Source organism: Taudactylus pleione, unplaced genomic scaffold (genome assembly GCF_031769625.1).
Source record: "Taudactylus pleione unplaced genomic scaffold, aTauple2 ptg000155l, whole genome shotgun sequence".
Classification (NCBI taxonomy): Eukaryota; Metazoa; Chordata; class Amphibia; order Anura; family Myobatrachidae; genus Taudactylus; species Taudactylus pleione.
The window spans coordinates 8,892,114-8,911,278 of NW_028284557.1; the positions used below are offsets into that span (position 1 = coordinate 8,892,114).

Sequence of the window (19,165 nt, forward strand, 5' to 3'; positions counted from 1 at the left end):
ATATTGCCTTTCAGGAGTGTGCTTAGGTTTGTGGGGAAGTGGACAAATCTCAAAATGCATACAGTAAGAAAGTGTAATCGTCAAACCTCCTACCTCTTCAGAACCAGCTTTCATTAAACTTTTTCTTCTCAAATTGCTTTGTTTTGCCTCATGTAAAGTAATATGAGGGGATAGGAAAGTCTGGACCGACTACTTTATATCCCACACCTGTGCACATTTTTTTTTTTTACATTCAAATATACTTTATCAACAACTGTATTAATAAGGTGAATAATATAAATTAAATATTTGGTATGTTTAGACTTTACTAAAATGACCGCCATGCACTCCTTTTTCTGATTTTTCTGTTGTGCACAATGCAGAGGGGCAGGGTCAACAGGAATGACAGCAGTCTTATCTTTATGACCTGCTTCAAGTAAGAACTCTGGGGCTCATTCGGCTGTACACACTGCTGAACGCAGATTTCCAATAATCCGGAACCTGCGTGTGTGCAGGACGTGTCTTGCGTGATTGCATGCAGAGCGGCAGCAGTCAGTGATTGACAGTCTGCTGCCGTTTTTTTTTTTTTTTGGGGGGGGGATCATTAATGCATGCAGCTTTACAATTCCATCCACTACTGAAAACAGGCCCTCTGACTTATTTTCTAACAGTGAATTTAGGTATAATCCTTGACCTGAAACACAGCAGCCAGTCTGCAACTAGATTTGATCTGTCTAGTGAACATAAAACTATGAAAGCAAATGTCTGATTAGTTGCTTTGGTTTAGTGCAAATAATGCAGCTGTGTATGCAAGGCTATGGGAAGGGTTCAGATGTCTGTAATGGAATAATTAATATTGAATTAACCTACAATTCCACTGTTAAAAATGTTTATCAATGATAAATGTATTTTACTTTGACTTTTAACCAAGAAGTCCCATGTTATAGCATAATGTTCCTTTTAATATGAAGATGATTAAGATTGTGCATGAGTTGTCTTTCTCTTTCATACCTGCGGGTAGATATGCTTTACAGGAAATTGTTACCTTTGGTGATATTACAGCCCTGGCTGTAAGATTCATCTACTTTTGTGGAGACTGTTTTGCAGTGCCGTTGCATCCACAGAGAATGGCCCAGTGAAGCAGTAAGTTAACCCTTATCGCTTTTGGCCAGTATAGCTGGGCAGCTAATTGTTGCTTTGCTGCAATAATAAATTATCCTTATACAGTAGCTTCCCATGTTTTAAATAGGCCCCATTATTTATTGTTACTCTATCTAGCGCCTATCCTTTTTTTTTTTTTTTTCTTCTCTTTCTCCTAGTTATCCACACGTTCTAATTTTCACTCATTCTCTTCCCCTAGTCTTTCACCTTCCTTTCCCTTTCAGACTCTCCCTTATTTGTGTTTCATTTTTGTTCAGTCACTTTCTTTTACCCCATTTATTGTCCTATGCATCTTATTTAATGCTTCCTCTTAATATGTATGTTTTTATTCTGCCCTCAACAATGATAGACTTTTTCTCTTGTCACATTCTCAGCATCTTGACAACTTTGAAGGGCATTTAAGAAAACTATAGCTCATGAACAGTGCTATAGCCTACAGCAAGCAATTGATTTGAAGTCCTCCTTGAGAAAGAGCAGTCTGGATTCAGGCAGCTGAATCCTTTCTCTATTGACTACAAAGTAACCCAGTAGGAAGTTGCAAGTTACAACTACTGTTACACTAAACGATGTGTACTCCGCATGATCCCGATGTGTACCCAGCACGATCGCTCTACCGACTGACTGTCATGTAGGTCCGATGGACGTTGTCGCTGACTGAGCGCAAATCGACTATGACTTAGCCGGTACACACTGGCCGATTAGGACGATATGTCATCAAATCCACTGGATCAGACGACATATCATTTAGTGTGTGTACCCGGCTTTAGAGTGGGGTCAGTCAGGTACTTCCCCAGTAGCGTTCATATCGTTCAACAGCTCATGTCACATTGAAAAGAAGGAGCGATTACACTCAAAAAATATTGCATGCAGTGTCGGCATGGGAGAATTGAGGTCTATGAGCACAAGTGCCTGTCTGACACTACGCTCAGTCTAGGGCAATTTTAGGCACAAAATTCAAAAAGATTGATTTCATCATTGATTTGGTAGCTCATTATTTTGTAAATTGGCCTTGCATGAACTTCAGAAAATTAATTGCCTGCATAGATTTTAGTGTGATGATTAGTTGATCTTGGGTAATTCTGGGCATTATAATACAAAATATTTTGTTTTGTTGCAGAGATGCTGATGAATGGAAGTGTTTTGTCAACATCAACAATGAAAAATAACGGCAGCATTTACTTGTTAGAAAAGAGGAATATGAATGAAAAGAATGAGTGAACATCTCACTTAAAATTGATAATCTTATAAAAGCATGTCTGGTAGATCTGTGTTTGAAGTAGTAACAGTATAGCAGTACACGTGAAAGCAGTATTCATGGGTGGCTATACAACCACCCATTGCCCTGGACAGCATTTACCAGGTAGTAAAAGCAGATAGTCTACAAACTGGTGATCTTTAGATCTCCTGTGAGTACAAAGCCGCTTACTGAATTTTTTGTCATAGGTGTAATGGAAATGGGAATAAATTGATCATGCTGATAGGCAGGCATAAAAAACACAAATGTCCAAATGTAATAGCCTGCAGTTTGAAGGGCACTGGTGCAGAGTTGGAAACACAGCTGCTAGACTTTATGCAGAAATTAGTTTTAAACCAAAACCATGCTGGTTTTGCCTTAAAACTAATTGCTGCTTTAAGTCAAGTGGCCATGTTGCCGTAATTGTGACTACCAAATTGCAGGCTATTACATTTGGAATGAGTAGTCATTACCAACAAAATGAGGACATGCATAATCTTTTATTTTGTACAAATGCTCTGTGACTGCAGCGTGCATGCATACAGTGTTTCCCCGATAATAAGACACTCTTTATTTTTATTTTTTTTGGTTCCAAAAAACTCCATAGGGCTAATTTTCGGGGTAGGTCTTATTTTAACTAACATTGACAGCAGTGCCCCTTATGCAGGCCCCCCCTGTAGCAGTGCCCCTTGTGTAGGCCCCCCCCCCCCTGTAGCAGTGTCCTTTATGCAGGCCCCCTTATTGCAGTGCAAGTACGGTACTTACCTGAGTCACCGCCGTCTGGGATGTCCCTGTCACTTGCGCGCTGACTGGATCTAATATGATCCAGCAGGCGCGGCCGCACAGGATCCTCAGCGCGCGGGTGACGTCATGACGTCACCCGCGCACTGCATGACTGGGAATGCGGGTCTCTGCAGCGTTCCCAGCTCAAAAAGAAAAAAAGGTAGGGCTTATTTTAGACCGGGCTACAAAAGTAAGGGTAGGGCTTATTTTCAGGGTAGGTCTTATTATCGGGGAAACCCGGTAGTTGCATGAATACTTTGGGAAGCGACTATATGCAAAGGGTTTGTGCAAAGCTATTCCTTTTCAGACCACTGCCTTAATTAACTACAGGTTTTTCCTTTTTAGTTTTTTTTAGGAGGAAAAAAAAGTCTCACCATTTCTTAATAAATGTAAAGAAACTTATGTAACATGCTTTCATCATTTTTTTATTTTTTATTTTTTTTATTGCATTGGTAGAATTGCGCCTCTACAGTAAATATTCTTTGCTGTATAAATTGTGCTTGGTTGGTGGGAAAGATTATATTTTCTGTCCTGGCCTAATGTCTGCTATTTCCATGGGCGTGTAAAAACTATGACATTTTGTTTTGAAATTACCCACTAACCTAAAACATCCACTCCACACCACAAAGCTTGTTTGCCCAGCATTACCCATTCCCACTCTTTCATGTGACTACAATATGAAGCATATTCTTGGCCCTAGACTGCAGGGAGCTAGGAACAACCTGATTCGCCAAGTTCCTTTTATAATAAGCAGCAAAATTGTACAACCCCACATTAAGTCATTTTGATACTGTAAGCCATGCACATTCATATATACATGCTGCAATAGCTGAGAACGGGATGTAAAATATTCAATTTTCATGTTGGGCCTGCAATGTAGCTTTGGAAATTACCTTTTATAGGACCCATTGCAATAACCTCACACAAATATTTTAACTACACCCCAAATATTAATAGACTTTTTTTTATGTATCTGTAGTTAGAACTCTTTTAGCACCTATGAAATGTTTACTGACATCCAGGTACTGGGATGTTTAGTAGTAACATTGATTCTGGAAATATGTGAGAGATTTCTACTCACTCCTAGGGGAGTATGGCAGGCGATCACCACATATAGTAATAAGGGAAGGCTATTTCTATGCACAGGACTGCTAGTTTCTGGACACAGCTGAAGGAGTCATTTTCCTGAAGCCAATGCTTTGTAAATGGTGATGCTAGGCCTTCTGTATTAGTGTTACTTCTCCATTCCTTGCAGTTCCTGTTTGGAATAGCGGTTCCCCTTTTACTAGATCCATGCCAAAATGCCTGCTGGGGCCTGGAAGTAAGAGGGAAAAATTTGAAAGAATGTTAAATAGACAAATATGAAGAGAAGTGGAGGGACAGCAAAGGGTGTTATAGAAGCATACATGAAAAGCTACCCTGTAACATACATATACTGTAGTTTACATGGAAATGTGCTGCATCACCATCTGAAGTTATTGGTATTGCATTTATTGTTTCTCTTTAAAGCATCTTGGTGGACCTTGTCCTTAAGTGGTTAAATAGGTTGGGTACAGAATGCCAGTGGTCAGAATCACAACGCCGGCATCCTGACAGGGTTAGGATACCGACATTTGCCTGTAAGTACCCTACCCCTAAACCTAACCCCACCCCCACAACTAACCCTCCCCCTAATTAACCCTAACCCTTCCCCTAACCCCATTACTTACCGTTGGGATGCTAACGCAAGGATTTTGACTGATGTTGGGATTCCGGCACTGGCGTCCCAACAGCCATGATCCTAACTACCTCTCGGTTAAATGTGTATTATCTTTTATTTATAAAGTACCAACATAATATGCAGAGCTATATATTGCGGAGATCATGATACACATACATAACATATAATGACATGAAACAGAAGGCTTAAATGTGTCCAGCCGAAATGAGATTACAAATAAAGGGGACAATTCAATTAGTTGGCTGCATAGTGTTAAAGAACAGCCAGAACACTGGAACCTCACAGCCACTAACATTGCACATTTTCACTCACATTCCATAGAGGTTAGGAACAGAATCTGCAATGTTTGGGTACCATAATTATCGATTATGTTTGCAGCCGCAGACTGCAAAAGAATGCAGAGAATTGAGTTGCTTCCGAACAATTAATACATAAACTAGTGGAAATTCAATTGTAACTGTTTGTGGGGAAAGTGCATGTGTCTACTCTGTGGAAGAAGCATTACGAGACACCAATCTTGAAACACCCATTGGTGACTGGCATTTCTGCTGAGCTTCCAATGGTGTGGCACCGCTGGCATAGGGAGAGAAAGTGAAAGGTGGATAAATTAACAAATCATTGTTCTGAAATTCTGTTCAAAAGAAATTTACATAGAGCTATAAATGGGAAAATAAAAAAAAACTTTTTGTCAATCACTAAAGCACCTCCCAGCAGCTGTTATAAATTGGGAATTTGCCAACCCCAAAAATATGCAGCAGAAGAAAACTCCAATCAAGCTGCGCTATGAAGGACCTATAAGAAAGATTATGCCAACTGATGAAACTTATTAAATATTTTATTTTCTATGTTGCATAGCAATAAAAACATGCACATTCAGCAGCAGCATAAGAATATAAAGTGGTCAGCTTATTAATATAGCTGCATTTAAGAAAAAACTGTTAAGATTAGCAGCAGCATATGAAACTAAGTATACCAGAACTAGCCGGTGTTAAAGCTTGTATTATCCAGGGAAAAATTAGTCTGCCATATGGCTAAACCTTTTTTTTTATCTGGAACTTCTAATCATTAGGGGAACTGCTCCAGTCTGACATCTTTTTTGGTTATACATGTGTGGAACCCTTATCAAAGTTCATTGTTTGGAACAGTCTTATTATTTTTTTTAGCTCCTCCATAGCATGGCATGATTGGAGTTTTCTTAAACCGTGTCTGTTTTACCATTTTTCATAATTTGAACCTCCTTCCTGTTCTGGTGAAGGTTTTCTCTTTTACTGCATGGGTGGGCATGATTATTGTCCAACTTGGAGTAATTTTCTTTGGCATGCCAGGACACTTGTTCCCCATGTTTGCAGAACATGTAGTAACAGTTGCTTCCACCAAGGAGGCCATGGAGAACACCATAAAAGGAACAAATGGCAACTGCATTCACAGCTTCTAATTTGAGCTGGTATGAAAGCAAATTTTAGGATTAGCCATGTACTTGATGTGATGAATCGTCTCAACACCACCATATAATGTATTGGTGCCTTCACAAAATTATTTCTGGCAAGGTGGTTGGGAAGGGAGAGCAGAGTTGAAGCGTTGCATTCTCTAACTTCTGTCCACTATTTTGAAGCTATAAATCCTATACTGTATCTAACTGCTGGCTTATTCACTCTAGCACGGTCTATCTAACAGCTTTTGCTTTCTGTGTTTGTGGTGCTGGACATATGTAGTTCATGCTCTTTGTTCTGTTCTATTTGGCCAACTTCGGTAGTTTAAAGTGACGTCAATATTGTAGGGCACCAGTGGTGTCCGGGTGTACATAGAGGATCCAGGGCAGCAAGGAGGTGTGTGTGTGTGTGTGTGTGGGGGAGGGGGCTGGAGGTGTACGTGCACGTGCAACAAGTGCGCCGTTACACCCTCCGCCAGTGTCCTCCAGCCTGGCTATGTAGGGGGGCTCCAAGCCGGACACCCACTGATTTTCTTACCAGCAGGTGCCCGGCTCTTTCCCTGCAGCGCTGTGATAGCCGGAGGCTGGAGTTCTCTCCTGAACTCCAGCTTCTGGCTCTCCACACGGGCACTATGGGAGAGACGTCATGACATAGTTCCGAGAAGCAGCCGGGCAGACCGGACGGCGGCGGACGTAGGAGCGGGGTTTAAGGTAAGTATTGTTGTTTTGGGGTTTTTTTTTGTGTAAGAGGCACTACAGGGGCATTACTATATGGACACTACTACAGCAGCATTACCTCAGGGGGCATTACTATAGGTGCACTGCTGAAGGGGGCATTACCAGGAGGGGCTCCAAATTACTGTCTTTCCCCGGGTGACGACAATCCTAGTTTCGGCCCTGGAGGAATACACCCGACCCTCTGAAGAAGAATATTTAACAACTAATAAAAAAAAAAAAGTGAGGTGGATGTGTCTAAGTACTAGTATGTTAACGCATTGGCCTGAAATTACCAAATCAGAGTCTAGTGAAGATACAAGATAGTAAGATGAGTCCAACTGAGCTCACCAGAGAGGGTCTTTGAGTATATTCCTTCCATTGAAAGAGTAAATTGGGGCACCAGATTTGTGAAGTGAGAGTCTATTATCCATCAGAGAATTCCAGTTCCTTATAAGCAGTTCACCCTGGTAAAAAAAAAAGTACATTGTTTATTTTCGATTAGTTTAGTTTGAACTCTCATGACATTAACATCAAGTTCTTACTTTGGTGTTCACTATAGGGAGCCCTCTATCAGTCTTCTTTACTATGGAGGACAGTGATTGGCTGGAGGAGGAGAGCAGGGCTCTAAATGTCCCATAGAGGAACATCTCCTGGGCCTGGCGATGACACTGTAGGTCAGCTCCTCGGATCCCGCTCATATCACCGGACAATGGAACATTTAGTGCCATCAGACGGAGCTGGGAAAGCAGTAAATAATTTTTTTTAAAAATGAATGACTCTATATAAAAACAAAACTATCAGAAACATTTTCTATGAAAATTCAGTTTACCAGTTCATTAGGCATCAATGATATCCATGCTTCAAACCACACGGTATCATCCAATGAATGTTGACAACTCATGGCATTATGTAATAGGTTCCAATTTTATGTAATTGGTGGAATTTCATTGAGATTGCAGCTAAAGCTGAACCAGCCTTATAACTAATTGCCACTTTAAATTTAGTGGCAATCTCACTGAAATTCCACTGGTTACGTAAAATTGGAACCTATTACATAACCCCCATGGACTTTATAAAAACTACTTTGAGAACAGGGCTGTTTACACTGTAGCTTCAAAAAGATATTTTCTATAGCATACAACATTTTTGAGATCTGTAGGTCGTGTACTAAATTACATGTTCTATAAGGTATGGAACATTTGCCCACACTTGTAACATATTCTAACAAAACAGCACTTATCTGGACACATTTAGAAGTTATGGACAGCAGAGACGCAGTATAGAAGCAGGGTTTACTTACTGAGGGAATTCTTGGGCTAATACTGGGCAGCACGGGCATATTGTCACCAAGGCCTTCATAGTCTCCATCCTGAAGGCAGAAGGAAGTGACAGAGAAAGGCCCTCAATCAAGTACACTACCACAGAGGTGAATGAATATACATAAAATATTAGATTGACAACTGTATATAAGACATTCAAAGACCATCTTTAAAATAATTGTATTCTAATATAATCTTTCACCCCCTAGTGACATATAACGATGATTGTCCATTGTTTGTGAACCCCTGAACTGTTAAGGCTTTTTGAGTAGGAGACTCTACACCGGTGGTTCTCAAACTCTGTCATCAGGACCCCACACAGGTCACGTTTTCCAGGTCACCCAGCAGGTGCAGTCATTACTCACTGACACATTTTAAGAGGCACAGGTGCAGCTAATTATTTCACTAGTGATTCTGTGAGGAGACCTGCAAAACATGCACTGTTTGGGGTCCTGAGGACTGAGTTTGAGAACCTGTGCTCTACACGAATGTGGGCTCCTGAAGTGAAGGTGCTTATCTGTATGGTTTATGCCATTTGTGGAATCCCGCAGTAGGGGACATATTGCATGATACAGATACACTCACATGTACATAGTCATTATGCCAATAACTGTCAACTCACTATTAATTCCTCTGGCACTGAGGGATCATCAGCTGAGAAAATGGGGTCAGACTCCTCCAGCTAGAAGATAAGTTCAGTTATTTGAATGTAAAAATGCATAAAGACAACAGGGGTTTAAAGATGCAAACAATACTATTACAGTATAAGTTGAAGACTTCTAAGCAGAGATTATGCAGAGGTTTTTCCATATTCTATACAGACTAAATGGAACATACCATAATTTTACTCCATCCAATATGGGTCCTGAAGAATGCACTGCTTGGCTCCTTCACATATACCAAGTTGCCCTCCGCAACCTCCTCCCATGCCTGAACCATCTCTGCTTTGGTCTCAAACACCCAACTCTGCATCTGTAACACCACAGCAAACCATTTCATGTTACTATGGACATTTATTAAAGTTTTGCAGCATCTATGATGTATCACCCAAATGCATTTGAGACCTATAAGTAAAGGCAGACGCATCTGCATGCACCGCTGAATCAGGCCCATGATGCTTGCAGCTTTAAATAGCGGCTTCAATGGAAGAGCCTTGCTGGTTAGATTGTTTTTAACTTGTTTTCTGCTGCGCCTTTCATCCTGACTGCTGCCTGTGTACCCTTATACTGCTTCTACTTTGATGGCTTAACTGATCATGAACCATGTCTCTTATATTTGAATGCCGCCTGAACCAGCTACAGCCTGGTACATCGATTCTAATTGTACGGTGCCTGGAGATTATATATATATATATATATATATATATAATCTCTATCTTTCTCAAATATATGCCTTTGTCCTGCTGATTGGGTCATATATTGTTGCCACTACTCCTTTGTTGCATTTATCACATCTTATTTATTTGCCTCTGCTGTAGTTCTGTCTTTGCTACTCTCTATTGTTGAAGTGTGCCTGCTGGGTATCAATGGTACCACATCCTCCTGTAATCTGTTCTGTTGATTTGACAGGTTGTTTATCAAGCACAGTTTCCTCATTATGTTAGTAATGTATATACTTAGCAATGTCAAAAGCATTTGACACAAAAATCACAGCATACAGCAGTTCCCATCCAATGTAAGGGGAGGTTGCAGTACTGCGATTTCACAAGTGCCAGAAACCGAAAGTTTGTCTGAAGATCTACTTCTAGGGAGCAGCCTGGCTGGAGAAGGATCTTGTGATCATTCCTCAGTGGGCTGTAGCTGAACTCAAAGTCCATTGCAACTATTTCACATTCACACGAGTGTCTGCACCATTGCGCGTGAGCAGTAGTGTGGCCAGGTCTCAAACTGAAAATAAAGTTATTGTGTAAGTGATCACTTTACTTTTTTTCATCAGTCTTTAGAACAACTACGCCAGCTAGGGATGGCATAAATTATCTACTGTTACCTGATGTCCCATTAAAAACCTAAGGGGATGCAATATTCACACATTCCAGAGGAACCACAACAGAAATATTACATCTTTTTGTGGTAGCGCTTTATATGAATAATATTAAGCAATGAGTAGCCCTTTTTTTCCATTTAAAAAGACAAATAGGGATTAACTCTGTATGTATTGAATAGACCCCATAATCTCTTATTTATTGTAGAAAATTAATTTGGTAAATTAACACTACGGAGAGTCTAAATCCTGGGGGCAGCCAAGCATTGGCCAGCACTTAGCGTTCCATGACAATAGGAGTTGGTATAGGTAATGACCTCCCCAAGATTAGTTATGATAATGTATCAAGTTGAATTTCATGACAAACCCTTGCAATTAAATTACAAAGTATCAATTAATTTCTAACTATCCTTGTAACTTTCCAATTTGGTATTTTCTCTTTAATTTACTCCTCAGTCTCAATCTCTCCCTGGGGGAGATGTACTATGCTCTGGGAAGTGACAAATTAGAAACTGATAAACTACCAGCCATTCAGCTCCTAACTCATGTCACAGGCTATTTTTGAAAAATGACAGTTAGGAACTGATTGGTTGGTAGTTTATCACTTTCCAATTTATCACTTTCCAGAGCCTGGGTACATCTGCCCCTTTGTCTTAAGCTGGGTACACATTAAGACGACGGATCGGCCGTCCAGCTGATCCGCTGTCCTATCTGACGATTGATAAATGCATACACACTTACCAATAGTCATTTGATAAATGCATACACACTTACCAATAGTCAGCCTGATGTGTCATGCCTGACATCACAACTGGGCAGGTATTTACATGTGCCCGTCCAGTTGTGAGGTCAGTCACTGGCGGCCTGTGCAGCACGATATGCATCTGAAGATATATCTGCCATTGGCTGTGCTGCACAACCGTCGCAAAATATGTCTGTGAACAACGACGTTCACAGACATACCGTCTGTACAACTCTCCTGGGCGCCTCGGGACCCTTGACTACGCATACATGCTTCCTCACCACAGCCTGACTGATGGCCGTCACATTTTTGGTAATCTTAGAATATTTTTGACCAGCCACAGAAGGATACAGCTGCTGATGTCCATTGCTTGTCACGGTGATCTGTGACTACATTACAGCACGATTGGTGCCCGTTTCATGTGCAGAAACTTAGGACACACTTGCCAAACCGTTTCAAGTCAGACTTTGTTTGGTGAAAATATATCCTAGAGCACTTTTTAAGTGCCCTAACTATTTTAGTACTTGGATGGATTTTTAGAGGAATCAACAGGCTCACCTCCCTATAAATGGTTAAAGGTTCCCTCGGACAGTCACCAGAAAATCTCCTTAAGTGTGAGCACTTACATTTTTTCTTTTTGAGCAAGTTTGCATTATAGGAAGAAGGCTCTCTGGAGTGGTGCCTATTCTGACTCTCTAAATAAATTTTTAAGTAATTTTTAAAATAATTTAAGGTGCTTCACCGAGGAACTTTGATTTCAAGTTTCACAGAAACCTTGTGGACAATCAGCATATAAAAACTGAATTCAGCACTGCATTTATTTTATTTAGATTTCATTTTGGTAATTTTGATATATTATAATTTTTTTCTTGTTAGATTGTATTTTACTTTTTATGTACATTATTAAACTGTCATTTATGAAATTGTGCCCCCAATCTTTTGTGTAGTTTCCATTCACCCTTTGGGCTCAGCCACCCACAAGGGGAGCAGCAGTTCTAAATTATTATGTATGACTATTTTTTAGAAAGCGCTTGGTGTTTTTTCTTTTCTTAATTTCATACAGTATGTACACACTGGCCGATGCACACAATTCAACAGCAGATATGTTGGCCAGTGTGTACCCAGCATTACTTACATGTCTCACTTTTTACTAGGGCTATCCATCAACCATCAATGGTTTAACAGCATGGTCTGATGATGGTGAATAATAGCTGCGTTTTGCGCATGCGTGGCCGCCAACTGCACATATGCAAAAAACACACCATTGATGGTCAACACTACTTTCTACATGTTGGATTTGTTTGTTTTTCTTCTCCCAGTTGCAGTGCATAATCTCTCATGATTATCTAATTTCCAGGAATTTAATTTTCTTGGCAATTTACGGTAGTGAAGTCACTAGGGGGGTGCCCCTGCGGCCCCCAATATATAGTAAGTTGTCTTCCCAGAATGCTGGGCACGACCTCATCACGCCTGTCGTGCGCCACCCAGCATTCTGGGAGGAGTACTGCTGAATAGAGGTAGCAGAGCTGCTCTCCTTGGTTTCTTCCTCCAGAGCCTGGACTCTTGACAGCCAGCAGGCAGTGATGTGTGACTGTGTGGAGAGGAGTCTGTGGCTGTGCCTGCCCTGTGGATGGTTCTTGTAGAAGTTATGCAGCGTATCCAATAGACCATATTTTGAACAATAACTATCGTTCACTATACCGTCCAGTGGATATGCCGTCAACGACCAGCGATGCTCGCTCCCACTGGTCGTTGACAACGTCGCTCATCGCCATAAACCTGCTGTCCAACATGATTATATCGTAAGGTTGTGCAGGTTCGGGGATGTGGGATTTTGCCGGCACTGAATGATATCGTTAATGATATTGTTCCGTGTGTGCTCAATGTCATTAATGACATTAAGCACACCACTGCTGGGACACTAAACTATATCGCTCATGGAGCGAATCGTTTAGTGGATACCCACCTTTAGTCTTTCGTATTATACTACTATCACTGTATAATAGCAGTTAGATATTGCATATATAAGAAGGAACACTATACAATTATCTGTCCAATCTGGCTGGTTGGAATGAAAATCTGGTAATGTATGGGAGAAAATGACATCATTTGCTCACAAACTCTTGGAAACAGACAAAAATGGTTGTTCAGACAAATTGGTTAAAACACAAATTTCACCAATTTGAACAATTGTTTTTTGTCCGTTTTCCAGTGTTTAAAACCATGTGATCCACTGTCATTTGCTCCCATACATTACCAGGTTTTCATTCCAACCAGCCGGATTGGACAGATATCTGACAGACAATTGTATAGGAGTTGCAATCGGGAAACTGGCTGAGGCGATCCCGACTGCTTTATCCCAGCGTGGGTTAAATGACAGGAGTCTATATCTAGACGCTTGTCATTTTCCCGATGCCAGGAGACAGGCACCCGGCATCCCGATCGAAGGGGTGCCGTGAGCGTACAGCCACGGGCGGGGGGGTTAGGTTTAGCGCTCCCGGGGGGGGGGGGGGGGGGACGACTTAGGTTTCGGCAGCGGGGAAGGGGGGGTTGTTAGGCACCCCTAAGGAGGGTTAGGTTAGTTATTACTTACCTGAGGACGATCGGGATTTCCAGCGCTGTCGGGTTGCCGCTGCCGGGCTCTGTTAATCTGTCGGGCTGACGCTGCCGGGAATCGAACCGCCAGCCATGCGGCCGGCAGTATTTCATGCCGATTCCTTGCATAGTGTAAACCCAGCATTAGGATTCTGTATAGTGTGATACAGAAGGCGGTCCATCAGTGTTCGCAAATACGCGCTATAGCACGTATTTTACCTCATATCGGGCACTGGGGACCCACTTAGGTTTCGGCAGCGGGGAAGGGGGGGTTGTTAGGCACCCCTAAGGAGGGTTAGGTTAGTTATTACTTACCTGAGGACGATCGGGATTTCCAGCGCTGTCGGGTTGCCGCTGCCGGGCTCTGTTAATCTGTCGGGCTGACGCTGCCGGGAATCGAACCGCCAGCCATGCGGCCGGCAGTATTTCATGCCGATTCCTTGCATAGTGTAAACCCAGCATTAGGATTCTGTATAGTGTGATACAGAAGGCGGTCCATCAGTGTTCGCAAATACGCGCTATAGCACGTATTTTACCTCATATCGGGCACTGGGGACCCACTTTTTTAAAGTTATCGGGTCCCCGGGGACGCGCTATGCTGTGGCCAATCCCTGACAGCTGGCTGCAGCACTGCGTGTCCCCCTGCAGTAACAGACACAACGTTGTCTGTTAGAGCAGCCAATGAGAGTCAGATAGACTCTCATTGGCTGCTGCTGTAGAAAGCCATGCTGGGATCAAGTGTCTGATCCCAGTATCGGCACAGCGTCCGTGCCCGGCGCTGGGACAGTGTTTGTTCCCAGCGCCGGGTAAGCCACCGCGGTGGGTACCTGGTGGAAGGGACCGCCTGGTCCCTTCCACCAGTGGCGGCGGGAGAAGCTTGGCTCTGGGCGAGAGCTGAGCGGAGCTCGCTGCCCAGAAGCCAAGTAGCGGCGGCAGTGGTTTGGCACTGGCCGCAAGCTTTGGCTCGCGGTCCAGCAGCCAATCGCGGCTCGTCGCGTCATAGCCCCGCCCACTCGCGGCGTCTTGAATAGACGCTGCTGAGCGGGAACACGATCAGTCCGTCGGCGGAGTGGAGGAGTGAAGACCTCCCGATGAGAATAGAAGAGCGGCGCGGCAACAGTTCCAGCGGCCGCGCAAGAGGCCAGAAGGGGGCACGGTCAAGAAGGAAGAGGCGGTGCCGCTGGCCAGGACAGGCCAGCGGCAGAAGACTGAAGAAGAGGACTGCGGGGGAGGAAAGCAGAAGAGCTAACGAAGCTCCCCCCGCAGCCTCTTCCACCGTACCGGTAGGCGGCCTTGGGCCACCGGCCTTTTTTCACTCCTTCCTAGACCACCAGTGTTGTCGGGCACTAGGCCCGTGGGATAAATTCAGGCAATAGGCCTGTGGGTCTCTAGGTGGGCACAAGGCCTGGGCAACATAGGGGGCATTAGGCCCAATTGAAGGTATATGCCCCCCAAATAGGTGTGTGACTTGGGCATTTGGCCCAGGTCACTAGAGGGCCCACCTATTTGCCCTTTAGTGGCTTGGGCCTAATGCCCAGGTCACTCACACCTATTAGGGGGGCAGATACCTTCATTGAACTGCACAGGGGGACCTCTCCTGGGGGCACTGCACAGGTGGAAAGTCATATTACCTGAAAGATCATGGAGGCATTAAAACATGCATTTAAGGGGCTTGTGGGGATATCTGATGCTGTTGGGGGTATCAGATTTGCATTTTAGGGGCATATGGGGAGGTCTAAAGCATAAATTATGATGGGACCCAGAAATGGTCAGGTTTGACCCCATTTTTTTTTAAAGTGGTGGGTCCCTGGGACCCACAAATTTTGTTGCTCACCGCGATAACTGGTCCATGGCGGGGGGTGACACCAACCCTAGTGACTCCTCTTGTATAGCACATTACTAGTCAGTAGCCAAGAGTGTGTGCGATTCTGTTGGGGAAGGGGCACCCTAATTACACTCCCGTGCACACCTCCTGCCTATTTACAGAACCACTCCCTGTTTACCTATTACCAATGCTCTCTCTTGCTCTGTGATTAGGAATATACTCATGAATCTTCCACTGGACACTCACGCTTGTAAATCCCGGAAGCTGTGCCTTATCTTCCCTACTATACTTGTTGCTCTCACATATTTTTTGTCTTTTATAAACACCACAAATGATATCATGCGTATCACTCGGCTATACCAAACATTACTATATATTGAGAGCATTGATTGACAGCAGAGCACTTGGAGAAGATAATTATCTTCTCATCCTTATTATTAATTTAACAGCATTTCTGTGAGCTCTAAAGCATCCCATGTAATACCATCCTAAAAACCAGATACAGTTCTATGACATGAATATTTTTCTACATCCATCTCTTAAGGTTTACATTAGGTGAAGGTGAAAGTACCTATAAGTTGTGCTACAAAGTTAGTCTGCCACCAGTTCATTTACTATTACTCCTAGTTTAATAAATCCATTTCAATTGATATTTGTAAATTTTCAGTTCTTCTTTTCTGTACTTTAGACAATGGGTCTTGAAATCATTTGCATATGTAAATTGTTTGCAGAAAAAACAACATAATTGTATGTATATGCAAAGTTGCAACATCACAATATGTGTACCAGTCTCCAACTAGCTTAGGCACCACATTTACAGCAGACATCAGTAAAGCCGCGTATCCACTTGCCGATTAAACAGCGATTGAACGTTTACGACATCGTAATTGCTCATTAATCATGCATAAATCGGGCAGTATAATGTTGGAAATGACTAGTGATGCGCGCTCCCGCTGGTCGTTTCCGACAGCTTTGAATACACTTACAACTAGAGATGTGTGGGTTCGGTTTTACTCGGACATGTTCGGTTCTCAAAAACAGCATCTTATTGGCTATCGGCTATTGCGTGTTTTGGATAGCCAATAGAAAATTAATAAAAATGTAATATTGAAAAAAGATTAAAATCAGAACTAATCCAAACTTGCGCTAATTTTGGCGAAAAGAACCAAGTAAAACCGAACCCGCACATCTCTACTTACAACCATGTTTTTAAAACATTTGTTTTGGTAGAATTTACTATGGTTTACTTAAATAAAAAAAAAAAAACCTCAAATCCACATCTACAGTACATCTCTCCTTTTCATTTACAAATACATTTTGTTTGCTAAAATATGATCACAAAACCATATAATGTACAGCAGGCATGAGCAATGAAAAAAGCACCTATCTGTGTCGGCAGGGAATCCATATTTAGTCAATCAGGTTAAGTAGTGCTGGCAACAGTCACCTGCCCTCATTCACCATAAATTTGTATGGGAATGACAGTCGTAAAGTAAAAAAAAATAGTTTTTGCAGCGACTACTTGCGCGCTCCACAGGGCGGTGTCGTGTGCTTCTCAGCCAAGGGCAAATCCGGCGGGCGAGGGGGGGGACATGATCTATGTAATCTCTCTTCCGCCACACACTGCCAGAGGTGACTGGTGCCGCTGATCAGAGGGAGCAGCATGCCTGCACCCATTACAGCCCAGCACACAACAGCATGTGCTGGGCTGAGGAGTGACTGCCGGCCGCTAACAGGAAAGGGGGTGGCAAACCTGGGCCCCTATAATGAGCTTGGTCCCGGGTAATTAATACACGCTCCCCACCATTCGGCACCCCTGATTATAAGAACTAGTGCTTGCTGCCTATGTTAGTCTGCACCCACCCAATACCATCTCTCCAGTCGCAAATGTCAGATTTGCTGAAATCTGCCTAGCTGCATTTGTGTGTGGCCTGTTTTTTGGCATGTGTTGAACCAATTTATGTAGGTCCCCATTCTGCATCAGCCCATCTTCTCAAGATTAGAAATACATCATCCTCCCAATGCTTTCACCTGTACATCAAATACATCATACCTGCAAAATAATTTGCCAAATACGACCATACCAATCCATGTCCCAATCTCTTAAAACATTGCACATGTAAGTGAGCCACTACACCTTTCCATGTAGACCATACCAATTTTAGATGCTAATGGCTGTCCCATAAAAATTAGAACAGTTGACAAATGCACATACATGCTAGCTACTCTTGTATGATTTAGGGCCTGCTTCAGATTAAGGCACGCAATGTTGCCACATACAAGTGGACAATGTTTTATGTCTGCACATACGTATGAGTCTCACTGCGATGGTTACTGCTGAAAGCCACAGAACTTAGATTCTATTTCAGTAGGTATTTGTGGGTGGTAACGTGGGTGACTAGCCAGAAGAGGGCATTTTGCGACTACATCTTAGCAGATTAGTGCCACAGATGGGGGCATCTCTGTACGAATCCCATCGGCTGCGGCAGCATAAATACACATTCGCACTCAGGCAAAAGATGCAGATGCATTAGCGAGCACCACTGGGTCAGGTCCTCAGAATCTTATGACAAGAGTCTTTGCCTCTCCCTATGTTATCAAGCAACACAGGTTTTCATACCAAATGTATTGTGACAGTGAGTCAGGTATAACATTACCTTCCAATAATGATTCAGTTCAACTGGACCAGAGTCTGGAGGAGACAAAAGCTCAGGAGTAATATGGGAAATGAATATTGAATTCCAAATAATTTTAAGAAAATTAATTATAGAGCAATTGAAGAAAATTAAAATAGGAAAAGGGACATCTGTAAAATATAGATATCAGCTTTAGGAGTGAAAATATACATTTACAGATTGCAACAGCTGAATAATGCGCATGCAGAAGTGTTTGTACTAAGTAGGACATACCTTTGTCTTTGTGTTCTCCTTTAGGAGCCTGCTTAAAGGAAACGATGTGTGAGGGCTTAGGATGCTGCTTATTATGCTGGTTTTCTATAATGTACACTCCTAGGGGGGCTGTTTTTGGAGGATTGCTGCATTTTTGAGCATCAGGGACATGAATGCAGTCCTCATAGAAATCTCTATAGGGAATGGGAAAATGCCCCATTTGCCATGCTCCAAAAACCTTAGCTTTGCCCTGTAGCCAATGCCATCTTTACATGTCATTAGCCCATGGGCTACATTTGCACATTTCTTTACCAGAGAGGGACCTGAAGAATCTCTCTGCAATTACCAAAAGGGTATGCATAGGCCAGTGGTCGCACAAATGATTGCTTTACTTCTTAGCATCTATCCCGCCAAGAAACTTATGGTAAATTGCCCCAATAAAGTATTTCGTATTGCCTGGATATGTGAAATTAAATTACATTTATCGTGCTAATACTGCAGAGAATTTTAAATTGGCCCACTAGAGTTATTATATGTGTACTGTATGTCTTAGTTCTACAGGCATCAAAGCTATCCCAAAAAACATCATAAAAACCCTCTCTCAATCCTAAAAGTGTGTACTTCTAATCCTAGACAGGGAGGCCAGAATTTATTACCCAGATAAGTGTTTCAGTCATACAAGTCCGTGTCTGCAGTTCCACCTTACCGTCTGCTTGCAGTGTGGCCGAGAGGGGACAGGGAACACTCTCTGCAGAGAGATACAGACCCCAAGTAAGCATCACTCCCTATTTTA

At 42.6% G+C, this 19,165-nt stretch overlaps 1 protein-coding gene across 1 annotated transcript in view; it reads right to left on the reverse strand.

Moving 5' to 3' along the window:
* Window positions 1-3,083: 3,083 nt before the first annotated feature.
* Window positions 3,084-19,165, reverse strand: part of LOC148521781 (uncharacterized) — a 72,800-nt gene continuing 56,718 nt past the window's right edge. The window contains exons 12-20 of the mRNA XM_088474543.1: window positions 19,079-19,120; window positions 18,394-18,421; window positions 18,142-18,176; window positions 9,180-9,314; window positions 8,965-9,024; window positions 8,324-8,392; window positions 7,566-7,760; window positions 7,372-7,487; window positions 3,084-4,472 (exon numbers count right to left, since the gene is read on the reverse strand). Coding sequence (XP_088330669.1) covers window positions 4,262-4,472; window positions 7,372-7,487; window positions 7,566-7,760; window positions 8,324-8,392; window positions 8,965-9,024; window positions 9,180-9,314; window positions 18,142-18,176; window positions 18,394-18,421; window positions 19,079-19,120 — 891 coding nt within the window. The 3' untranslated portion in view covers window positions 3,084-4,261. The remainder of the gene's footprint in view (window positions 4,473-7,371; window positions 7,488-7,565; window positions 7,761-8,323; window positions 8,393-8,964; window positions 9,025-9,179; window positions 9,315-18,141; window positions 18,177-18,393; window positions 18,422-19,078; window positions 19,121-19,165) is intronic.